The sequence below is a fragment of the Myotis lucifugus genome, unplaced genomic scaffold, assembly GCF_000147115.1.
Source record: "Myotis lucifugus unplaced genomic scaffold, Myoluc2.0 scaffold_101, whole genome shotgun sequence".
Taxonomy (NCBI): Eukaryota; Metazoa; Chordata; class Mammalia; order Chiroptera; family Vespertilionidae; genus Myotis; species Myotis lucifugus.
The window spans coordinates 2,820,288-2,832,370 of record NW_005871149.1 but is presented as its reverse complement, the minus strand read 5'-3'; the positions used below and the strand labels follow the sequence as shown (position 1 = coordinate 2,832,370).

The 12,083-nt window shown below is 60.4% G+C and overlaps 2 protein-coding genes across 2 annotated transcripts in view; one reads left to right on the top strand and one right to left on the bottom strand.

Moving 5' to 3' along the window:
* LOC102420033 (chymosin-like) overlaps nucleotides 1-5,640 on the top strand; it is a 20,188-nt gene extending 14,548 nt beyond the window's left edge. The window contains 1 exon segment of the mRNA XM_023757016.1: nucleotides 5,589-5,640. Coding sequence (XP_023612784.1) covers nucleotides 5,589-5,640 — 52 coding nt within the window.
* A 2,158-nt stretch (nucleotides 5,641-7,798) lies between these two features.
* Nucleotides 7,799-9,340, bottom strand: KCNA10 (potassium voltage-gated channel subfamily A member 10). Its single transcript, XM_023757123.1, has one exon. The coding sequence runs from the start codon at nucleotides 9,338-9,340 to the stop codon at nucleotides 7,799-7,801; it is 1,542 nt and encodes a 513-aa protein (XP_023612891.1).
* Nucleotides 9,341-12,083: the final 2,743 nt, after the last annotated feature.

The window sequence follows — 12,083 nt, the reverse complement described above, 5'->3', positions numbered from 1 at the left end:
CATGTGCTGTTTCGCTTATGAAGAGGGGAGCCAGGGAGCAGGGAGAGCTGGAAGGGGCCCCTGCAGGGCTGGGCTGACTCCCTACCTGGGGTCTGGCCCGGGCAGGGAGAGGGCAGCCGGGGAAGCCTCCTGGTCATGCTCACCAGCCCACCCCGGGCATTTGGTGCAGCACAGCTGCTGCCATGGCCGCTCCCAGCACCGGCAGGGCTGGCGCAGGCCTGGCTCATGCCCTGCCCTTGGCCCAGTGCGCCTGCCCGCTCCCTGTGGCCTGGAGCTGCTCCTCACCCCTCCCCCTTCCCCGCCAGCTGAGCATCCTCTGAGGTGACAAGGCCCACGCCCCCCGCTCCCCCCACTGCTCAGCATGTGGCCGGCTGCAGTCACTTACGGGTTGGACTCTGCTCCAGTGCCTGACGGGCAGCACCCGTCTCTCCCCGGAACCCTCGGTACCCAGGAGGCTCCTGGCATGTGGAGGGAGCCAGGCAAGTGGGGGGAGACAAGGGGGGGCTTAGGCTCTGTGATCTGAGCGGGCAGATCTCTGCTTGACTGGCATGAATCATGAGCACTGAGAAACATGAGTTCACAGACACGAGTACACACAGACACAGAGACATACACACAGCATACAATACATGCACATGCACACAACACATATACACAAAAGCACACAGACACATACACACACAGAGACATACAACATATAATACATGCACGTGCACACAACACATATACACACAAAAGTAGACACATACATATACACACAGAGACATACACACACAACACATGATACATACACATGTACACGATGCACATACACAAAAGTACAGACACATAACATACATGTACACAGAGAAACACACAGACACATGGTATCCCACCAGTGCCTGCCCGCCAGCACCCTCCCTGCCCCTGCCCAGATGGTGGCAGAGCCCAGGTCCACAGCCCCATTTCCACCTCCTCTCCCTTCCCTGTCACTCATTTCTCCTGCCGGTGCCTCCTTAATGAGAGGAAGCATTTGGCTAGAGAGAAGCTGAGGAAGGAGACCTTTGAAATGGAAATGTTGTGACAGGATGATGGATTGTTTTCTGAGCCATGTGGTTTGTTTCTTGTTGGAAGGAGAATAGAGCCAAGCGAGAGAGGTTGCCCAGGTCGGCGAGCCCTGGACCCCGAAAAGACAGGTGGAGAGCGGCAGCAGGCAGAGGGGCCGTGGGCCGAGGGGCAGCCTGGGGCAGGCAGAGGGACGAGGCTGGCTACTGCCCAGTAGCCCTGGTCATGGTTGGGGGCCCCAAATAGCCAGGACATGCAGCACCTCCCTGCTGAGGGACATCTGGTCTGTCCTGTCCTCTGAGCACCTGCTCATGCTGTTCCCTTTGCCTGAGGCTCCTTTCCACTGTCTCCCACCTGGGAACTGCTCTTCCTCCTTCAGAACCAGCAGAAAGGTCACTCCTCCGAGAAGACCCCTCCCACCGCAGGAGGATGCTGGCTGGCTCCTGGCCACTGGGTGTACTCGGGGCTGATTAGAATTGCCACCGGTCTTATTTATTTAAAAGGGTGTTTTTTGTACCTACTGTGCGAAGCACTGTTCCGTGTACTGTGTCCATCAGAGGGCACAGCAGAGGGTCCCCCCCCACCCAGGGAGTGCTGTGGGGGACGCAGACAACGGAGATGATAAGTGTGTAAACCGTTGGTGTATCACATGGTTTTAAGCGTCACGGGAAAAGGATGCTGAGGTGGGAAGGGAAGGCTCAAAGCCATGAGCGGTAAGGCGTGTGGATAGGAGGAGAGACAGGCATGATGGGTAAAGTGTGTGCAGATGAATCCACCCTCCATAAATAGAGTGACCAGCAAGCAAACGTGGATATGTTATTTTTTGTTTATGCCGCCCTTCTTTCTAATGAGATGACCCCCTCGCGGAGGGCAGGAGTCACATTAACATCATTTTGTATCCTGCCCGGCACATAGTGTTTGACGCAGAATAATTAATTGTTCAGTAGACAATAAACAAACCACAAACTGTCCTCTCTAAGCTCCAAATCAGGGCTGGGGCGGTCAGGTGTCAGCGCTTGTCCTGGAGCGCCCCCTAGTGGTGAAATCTCAAACGCCCGCTTTGTGCACCTTGTTTTATATCCTGCAACGTTCCTACTCCTCCTCCCCACCCCAGGTTCCCAGGGCAATGGCCAGGCAAACAATAGGATTTACTAAGTGCCTACTATGCACAAGGCACAATGCAGGAGGCACAGACATAGCAGGCCTGGTCCCTGTCCCGAAACCCCGCAGTCAGTGGACGTCGCGCTGGGTAGCTTTTTCTTTCTCAGTCTTTGTTCTCTGGTGCCCGCCCTCTCGGATCTTTCTGGATCATCCGTGATAGCAGACGTGCATCTTGGACTAGAGCTGGCCCGGCAAGGATGTGCCTGTTGTGTGTGCCCGAGGGGTGTGGGGGTAGCATCAGCCCCTGGAGTCGGTGGCACGGCCCTTCACCCCAAGGAGCGACAGCTCCGGGGAGCTTGGAGGGCAGCCAGGACCTGGTGCCTTACGCACTCCCTGCAGTTTCGGGGTTGAAGCTGTCTCCCCATCTGGCTTGTGGAATTGTGCCCCCTTTTCGGGGACTGCGCATGGCCCGGCCACCTCCTCTGGGCTGGCGGCCTTGGTTTCCTCAGTGCCAGCGCCGAAGCTCCATCCGTAGGGGCTGAGCCTCCCCCGCCTTTTGTCCTTGCCTCTCCTCTGGCCCAGCCGCGAAACCCGAGAGCCCCTTTCTTTCCCGGGCCGCGTTTAGCGCTGAGACCAGAATAACTGCGTCCTGGGAGCTTTATTTTTAGGGCTTGTGAGAGGGAACAAGGAGCCTCTGGAGACAGGTGTCTCCTGTGTCCAGGAGTGTCCTGGGTGGGGGCCAGCCACACCCCCTGCAGCTCTGAACTGTGGCCTGGGATGTCCTGCCGGTCAGCCCAAATCTTAGCTGTCCCCGTATCCGCTCCCTGGGGGGCATTTCTGATCCAGAGAGAGTCATCATAAGCAATGAAGGGGTTTGTGGGCAGACTAGCTGTTCAGATGCCCAGGCGGTGTCCCTGGGGCTCCCCGAGTCCCCCTGGTGGCCAGTGTCTGGTCCTCAGCTTCTGAGAGAGGGAGGCAGGTGGCTCCAAGCTGAAGGGGAGCTTGGGCCAGAGCTCCAGTACCTGGCCCGTGGCCCGTGGCCCTGGTGAGTTGGCATAACATACAAACAGTAGGGCATCTCCAAGGACTTTCCCAAGTCCACACGTTTCCAGGGAGACCAGGCCAGAGAGGGAGAGAATGGACTGGAATCTGGGGAACTTCAGAAACCATTGGCTTGGGCCTGCGAGGCAGATGAATGGATCGATTGAATGAACTGGGATCTGGGGAACTTCAGAAACCATTGGCTTGGCCTGCCAGGCAGATGAATGGATTGATTGACAGGCCGGTGCAGAAGGTGCCATGCAGATATCTTAGTTTCTTGGTGGCAGTTGGGCTATGGACTTGGCTCGGATTCCAAGGACTTATTTAGACCTGAGTAGAGAGGCCGGGCTTTCTACTGCCCAGGGGGTGCTCCCTGGCAAAGGTCGCTGGGACCCTCTCTCCTCAGACCACCCTGACGTCTGTGCCTTCCTACTCGTCTCCCGTGGTGTGTTTGTTCAGGCTGCCATAAGCAGACACCACCTATGGTTGCTATAGGCAACACAATTTCCCCTCACAGTCTGGAGGCTGGAAGTCCAAGATCAGGGTGTCGGTAGGGTTGGTTTCTCCCAAGGCCTCTCTCCTCGGCTTGCCGACAGCCGCCTTCTCTCTGTGTCCTCGCCTGCCTCCCCTGTGCCCGCACATCCCTGGTGTCTCCTCCCCTTAAGGACATCGGCCCTATGGGATTAGGGCCCCGCCTTTATGACCTTATTTAACCTTAGTGGCCTCTTTACAGACCCTGGCTCCAAAGCCAGTCACAGTGGGGATTAAGGCCTCAACACATGGCTTTTGGAGGCACATAACATAGTCTTAGGAGGGGTGCCCTTTCTCCCCACTGCCTGTCAGCCCCACACCATCCTTCCGCCCATCACGCCTTCCCCTTCTAGCCCTGAGAGGTAGCCCCTCCCCCAGGCCTAAAGCTGCCCAGGTCTGTTCGGAAACAGCTCATTCTGGGGCTGGTTGGACCTCAAGGGACAAAAGGACCTGGGCGCCGTGAGATTTATTGGGGGGGGGGGAGGCGGTGTTAGGTTTTACGTGCCCTGTCGCATGGCCCTCTCCTTTGACTGCAGTGTCCTAAACAAGCAGCTTGTTCTGAATCCAAGTGCCGCTGCCAGACTGTTTCTTGCACAGCGAGAACCCCAGTTTTCAGTCCAGAAGGTGCGGTCCCTGTGCAGCCTGTGTTCCCGAACCTCCGACGCGGGACAGGGATCTGAAGGGGGTGGGGTGGGGAAGGGAAGCAGCCCGGGCACCTGGAAACCTCACTGGTCAGGTGGTCCCCACGTTGCTGCCTCGTGGGTGCCTGTCCGTCCTGGGGCCAGTCTGGGACTAGCTCCCCTGCCTCCGCTGCTCCAGACAAGCCCCCAGGTTGTCCCAGCCTCCGGACAACCTGCAGGGCCTCCCCCCCACCACCCCCACCCAGGAGGTGGCCCCAGGGTCCCGGCGGGGTTCTCTGGAAGTTCAGAAAGCTGAAGCCAGAGGGCAGCCGAGAGCTGCGATGGGATGGGGCTGGCCAGGCAGGGGGAGTGGCTGCCACCGAGCTCAGCAGGGCTCCAGGCCCAAACTGGAGACCGGATGGGGGAGAGGCACCATCCCCAGGACTTGCCCTTGAGCGTTTGGCAGCTCTGACTGTCTCCTTAGTCCAGCGGTGCTGTTAGAAACCAGACAGCAGGCCCAGGATGCAGTCACTTATGCCAAGCCCCACGTCGGTCACCAAACCGGGACTTAGTTACAGCTGTGGCTCTCCCAGAACTGGAATCTTAAACCAGTGGGTCAGGAGCCGCCGATCGCACCGGTTGGAGCCCAGGTGAGAGACCCAGCCATCCCCGAAGGAGGAGTCACGTTGTCATAGTAACCCGCGTGTTTTGCCGGTAGAACCTCCTGGCTCCGCTCCCCTTTACCTAGAAAAGCCTTTCATTTTGTGCTGGATGCTGCCGGTTCGAATCCATTTTCAGGGGACACAATCCGTTCGTTGTGTCATCTCCATTTCTCTCCCTTCCTCTTCTCTTCCTTCGTTTGTTGGGCTGTTTTGCAGGGGACACTGGGCGGGGATTATGGCGTTACAGGGCCCAGCGTGGCCCCTGAAGGGTGACCCCTTGCGGGCGAACCCTTATCCTGGGCCTCGTCTGTCTCCATCCTGCTGCGTCCGCCTGTCCCCCGCGTTTTACCTTTTGCTAAGGAATTGCCTCCGTCACCTGATTGAATTCCCACCACCACCCTGGGGGCTTGGTGTTATTGTTTCTGTCCCACGTATTTTTTTCTATCACACTTGCCTGGATTATTTGTTAGCGACAGACCGTGAGGGTGGTGGTGGGAAGGAGGGGGCTCAGCCGGGGCCCCTGTGGCTCGGAGGAGAAAGCAGATCCGCTCGAAACTCCTAATGAGCTTCGCTGTCATTCCCTCCCCAGGCGCCTGACAGGCACCTCGGAGACGAGGGAAGCAGCATTCATTATCCGGTGACATTTCGCAGGCGGCTTTCTACCTCTGCCTCCCCTGAGAAGCAATCACAGGATGTGTCTGATCTTCCTGTTACCCGCCTCCCGGGCCGGCCACCCCAGCTCCTTTCATCCCTGCGATTGAAGCCGGCGGCCTCCGTCTCTAAGATGTGCCCTGGGCGACACCGCGGTCCCTGGGGAGACCCCCATGGCTTCTTCCTCCCTTCAAAGAGCCGCTGGGGCGCTTCCCTGCACGGGGTGGGTGCGCGTTATTTTCTAGGGGCTGGGCAGCTGCCGAGGGGGGGGGGCCTGGGTGTCCCCTCTGCCCCCCAGGACCTAATATGGAGGGGACAGGGGTAGAGGGTGGGGCCTTGGTCCTCAGCAGCTGGGGTGCAGGTGGCCGGAACAGGACTTCCCGGGAGCAGGTGGCTGCTGAGGGGGTGCTGGCTGGTCAGTGCGTGGGGTCGGGGCAGGGTCTGGGCTCCAGGGGAGCCGTCTACGCCGCCCCCAGAGGCAGGGCTTCCGGATGCTGTGGAGAAGGGCTCAGGGGTTCCCCTGGAAGGCCTGTGAGGGGGTCTGAGACACCCCCTCCTGAGAGACCTTCCAAATGGGGGCTCAGAGAGGCCGGGGGTCCTGCTCTCCTGCCCCCTCCAAGCCTCCACCAGGCAGAGCAGCCCCCAGAGGGGAGGAAGCTGGGGGCCTGCAGGGCTCTGGGCCCGGCCTCCCCCTGCCCCTCCCCTGCTGCACCCAGCTCCCCCACCCACAACCCCTGCAGCGCCTTCCAGGGTCCCTGCACTCATACCCCCACTAAGGAGTGGCTGGCCGCAGCCTATGGCCTGGAGTTTGGGGGAGAGTGGGGGTGGGAGAATGAAACCTACCAGCCCGCAGAGTGGCTAAGTTTGGTCTCTTTAGGGTCATTGGAGGGAGGGCTTGAAGGGACAGTTCATCAAGGCACCACCTAGTTCCTGGTCCCTGCTGTGTGCTGGACAGGCCCTGGGGACACAGCGGTGACCAGACAGAAAATCCCTACTTCTGGACCTAACATGTTTGCGAGGAATTACAGATACTAATTAGGTAGGAAGGTGATTGTGTGTGTGTGTGTGTGTGTGTGTGTGTGTGTATGTATATGTATATGTATATGTATATATTTATTATTCTTTGGTTCGATGGAGACACCCTGTGGCCTGGGACTGCCGTGCCCCCTGCCCCCGGGAGAATGCCCGCCTCAAGGGCACGAAGCCCCCAGCAGAGGGAGGAGATGGACAGACGTGGCCAGAGCTCTGACGGTGACGCACTCGGGGCTACAGCCAGTTCCCTGCATCTCAGTCGGTGAGCAGGTACAGTCCTCTCTCTCTGGGTTCCGCCCGAGTTGGGTTTCTGCCACCAGAAGCGCCTGCCTCATACCTTCCCGCACCAGCCCTGCCTCCTCAGAGGGCCTCTGAGCAAGTCGTGGGAGGGGACTGTGCCCAGAGCAGAGCGAGGGCTGAGCAGCGCCAGCAGGAGGCGAGCTGCTGACCGAGCTGGCAGGGCAGGGCAGGGCAGGGGGGCCTGTGTGAGAGCAACGGCCACTCTGCACGGGCGGCGCTGAGCCTGGGAGGCTGCCCGGAGTCCGCAGAGCCTTCTCGGCCATGACCGAGCGCCTCGAAGTGGCCCCCGCCCGGGTGTGAACCTCTCCAGGCCCCAGGACCCCGGGGAGCGATGCGTGGCACTTGCCCTAGAGCAGCCCTGGGGCCCCCCACCCTGGGGCTCCGGCCTGTGCACCCGTGAAAGCCCCGATGCCCCTGCCTCATACCTTCCCGCACCAGCGGTGCCTCCTCAGAGGGCCTCTGAGCAAGTCGTGGGAGGGGACTGTGCCCAGAGCAGGGCGAGGGCTGGGCAGCGCCAGCAGGAGGTGAGCTGCTGACCGAGCTGGCAGCTGGTCTTGGGAACCACAGGGGAGTCGCAGGACCTGCAGGGCCCCTCCCAGGAGAGAGGGAAATCCCGTTTCTCGTGTGGTCGGTGGAGAAGAAACAGCTTAGGAAACAGCAGCAGCAGAACGTGTTTATTGAAACGGCTGCAGTCAGAGGTGGCCTGCTGGCCGCGAAGGTACGTTTTGCTCTTTGGGAAAACAGCGGAAGAGGCAGGGGAAGGGGGAGAGAGAGAGATAGAGACAGAGGGACCCGCGGCCAGGAAGCCGGCACAGCTCACTCCAGGGACGGCTCTGCAGAGCAGCCGCCGTTGGTCTTGCTGAGCGAGTCGGCGCTGCCCATCCTCGAGTCCACGCTGGGGGCCATCTTGTTGATCTCCTGCGGCATGTTCTTCTGCCTCTCCTCCTTCTGCGTCTCCCGGTGGTAGAAGTAGTTGAAGTTGGAGACGATCACGGGCACCGGGAGCGCGATGGTCAGGACCCCGGCGATGGCGCACAGGATGCCCACGATCTTGCCCCCGGCGGTGGTCGGGCACATGTCGCCGTAGCCCACGGTTGTCATGGTGACCACGGCCCACCAGAAGCCGTCGGGGATGCTGGAGAAATGGGACTCCGGCTCGTCCACCTCGGCGAAGTAGACGGCGCTGGAGAAGAGGATGACGCCGATGAAGAGGAAGAAGATGAGCAGCCCCAGCTCCTGCATGGACGCCTTCAGCGTCTGGCCCAGGATCTGCAGCCCCTTGGAGTGGCGGGAGAGCTTGAAGATGCGGAAGACCCGCACCAGCCGGATGACGCGCAGGATGGCCAGGGACATGTTCTGCTCGGCGCTGGGCTCCGTCTCCTGGACCAGCTCGGTGATGACGGTCGCGAAGTAGGGGATGATGGAGATGATGTCGATGATGTTCATGATGTTGCGGAAGAAGCCGGCCTTGCTGGGGCAGACCACGAACCGGAGCACCAGCTCGAAGGTGAACCACACGATGCAGGTGGACTCCACCATGAAGAAGGGGTCGGTGAACATGGAGGGGGAGAGGACCAGCCTGCTGGCGTTGCGGCCGGGGTCCCTCACCAGCTTCAGCTCCCGGTCCTCTCGGAACTCGGGCAGCGTCTCCATGCAGAAGATGGTGATGGACAGGATGACCACCAGCACGGACACGGTGGCCACGCCCCGGGCGGCCACGGAGCTCTCGGGGTACTCGAACAGGAGCCAGAACTGCCGGTGGAAGTCGTTGGTGGGGAGCAGCGTCTCGGGGTCCTTGATGTAGCCCTCGTCCGCCCGGAACTCGTCCATGGCCTCGCTGCCCAGCTCGTAGAAGGCGATCTCGTCGGCGAAGACGTCGACGGGGACGTTGGCCGGGCGCCGCACCTTCCCGCCGGACTGGTAATAGTACAGGATCCCATCGAAGCTGGGCCGGTTCCGGTCAAAGAAATACTCGTTCCGCATGGAGTCGAAGAAGCGCATCCGCTTCTCCCGGTCGCCCAGGAGCGTCTCCGGGAACTGCGTGAGGGTGCGGAGCTGGGTCTCGAACCGCAGCCCCGCGATGTTGATGATCACCCGCTGGTTCCCTTCGTTCAGGGCCGCGGGCTCCGGCCCCGGGGGGTCCGGGTAGTCTCCGGGGAGCCGGCAGAAGGCCGTCTCGTGGCTGCCGCTGTCGCCGAGGAGCAGCTTCCAGCTGGAGAAGGGGCCGGCCCCAGGCCGGCCTTTGGGGGCGCTGGTGGGGTTCAGGTCCGGGTCGTAGCCAGGCTGTTCCTGGATTTCGTCCGAGTTATCGAAATTGACCAGAGCCACCTCCATTTCCTTCCAGCCGCATCCATCCATCCTAGGGGAGGCGGGGAGCGGAGTGGAGACCTCGGTCTTCCCGGCCTGCGGGGAGCTGCGGGGAGAAGAGGCGCGTCAGGTGGGAGCGAGGACGGGGAGGACAGCTGGCCCTGGGTCCTCGACGGAAGGTAGGTCGTTGGACTAAGGGATGATTTATGCTCAGCTGGGGGAGGAACTCCTGGTGGTTTTGGCAACATTCTTCCCTTGAGATCGGTTTGCACCCCGAGTCTGCACACACTAATAACTAGACGACATCGGGGAGAGGGAGCCGGGCCGAGAAAGGACAACTTTCTCCAGACAAAGGGGCCTCCATACGCGGTCGTCGGTAGAGGCCACCGTGGGCGAGGAGTTAACGTTTCCTGACGCTAACACGTTAATCTCGCATTTGTGTGCCGTCTCCCGGGGCGCCCTGCACTTCCGCGCCCCGTCTCACCCTCAGCTCCTTTCTGTCTCTCACTGGACAGCCAGGCCCTCACGGATTCTTTCGGTTTCAGCTTCAAGACACACCTGGAAGCCACCCCTGCTCAGCACCTGCCGCCTCCTCTTGGGCCCCGTGGCGGGCGGCGTGGAGACACAGCCCGTGGGTCCCGCTGGGAAGGAAGAGGTGAGGCTGGAGGCCGGTGGGCTGTGCAGGGAGCTCTCTGTGCCTTCGCCCCTGCCCTGTGAGGAACAGCTAGGCTTGCTCAGAGGGCACAGTCCATGAGGCAGCACGTGTACACGGTGGAAAGATCATTAGATTATAGCTGTTGTTTTCACCAGCTTCCCCACATCGCAGGAACTTTAGAGGCCAACAACTGTTGGTATTTTAATTTTATTTTTTGCATGTGTGTGGCCCAAGTCCAGGATGTTTATGGGAAATGATTTGATTTCTAAAAACCCCTTTCGGCAGGTGGGAAGAAGGTGGTCGTGTGTGTGCGTTGAGGGGGGCGCTAAGGGGAGCGTCCCGCGGGGCTCGGGCATCCACAAACAGCCTGAGGTTCCTTCCTCGGCCCCACGCACACTTTGGTTTCAACTTAACACATTGCGGATGGATCACGAGAATCCTCGTGTTTTCATATGACACAGTGTTTTACAAAGTATCATCCTTTAAAAAGATATTAGCTTGTGAGAACATGTGATATATATCTTCAAAATGCGATGGGTATTTAATTTTAAGGCGTGCCTTTAACACTGATGCAAAACGTGTTTTGTACTCGTTCAGTAGAGACTTATCTGGCCACTGGGTAAAGCTGGCAAGGAAACTCCTGGTCCGCAATGTGCTAAGGACACTGAAGGCAGGCGAGCTGGGGCGAGGGTCACAGCCTGGGAGCAGTCTCACTCACAGCGGACAGGACAGCCTACAGCGTCCGTATCCCTGTCCGCTCGTCTCACTGCTAAGGGACAATAACCGCGTGAGCCAAGACTGGAGTGGGCTCTGCCCCTGGGCTGCCCTCCTGGCCCCTGGGAGGAGCGGATGCTCTGGAGGTAGGGGGCACCCTGGTGAGGGAGGGCTGTGGGCTGGGGTATCTGGGGGCGGCTCCCATGGCGCCGGGCAGGGTCCTGGATCCGCGTGCAGAGTGCGGGGCCCTATGCCTGTCCCTCCACCAGCATTCTCGGGCTCCAGGGGGCTGTGAGGGCGGCCTGGCTGTGACATGTCACTCCACTGACCGCCAGGGCCGATTCGGCTGACCTGGCTGGCTGGCTGGCGTCCCTCCTCCCTCGCCCATCCATGCCCTCGCACTGAGTGGAAAAGGATGACCTTCCCCCAGAGGAGAGGACCCGTCTCGGTCTCGGGTCAAGGGCATATGAGTAGCCGCGCTCCCCCGTGGGAGCCTCCCCACAAGCTCTCGGAGGCTCCAGTGGGATCACCGGCGCTCGAGGCTGAAGTGACATCGGACTGGAGTCCCCCACAGCGTCTGGGGCCTCAGCATCCGGCACTGGCCGGCACAGCGCCCGCCAAGACGGTGTTGGGGTAAACAACCTCTTTCCCCTGAACACACTGTGTTTCTTCCCTCCAGGACACTGGCTGCGAGTCAGACGGCACCTGGAGAGGACGTGTGCCCTAAAGGCGCAGGTGAAGTGCGGGGTGACAGGGAGGGCTTAGGAGGGAGGAGGGGGCCTGGGAGGCTGGGCATGCGGCTCTCTTCCTTGTTAGAGTGGGGTGGGCGCAGCGGGGGGCGTCCGTCTCTCTCCTGCGGGGACGGCTCAAGGACAGAGCTGTGTTCCTATAGCGACACGGCCGCGGCTCTTTCCTTTAAAACCTGAGCAGCAGCCGCAGCGACACTGAGAGGGACCTGCGGGTAACGCCTTCCAGCAGGGAGAGCTGGGCTCGGTTTCCTGACTTTGGGGAGAAGACTTTGCTCTGGGAGGCGGCTGGGAGCAGGGCTCACGGGCCTCTTCCTGGTTCTGTGCACCACCAGGGCCTCGGATGGCCCCCCGTTTGCTGGTAACACTAGTTACAAGCCCTGACTCTGGAGCCTGCAGGCCGAGACTTGCAACTGTGAGCACTAGCCCCGTGCAAGTCATTGAACCTGTGCCTCAGTTTCTTTCACCTGTAAAACGGGAGACTCCCTGGGGGTCACAGGGCCTGCCTTCGGGCGCCCCCTTGATCGTCCGAGACACCTTTGGCTTTCTGCGTCTCCCAGACTCATGCCCGGGGCTGGCTTTTCTGTGCAGGGAAAGGTGCTCTCTCCCCGGCTGCACACTGCTTCGGTTTACAGATCCTGCGGGTCTGCCTGCGGGAAGTCCTCTCTCCCACCCTCCT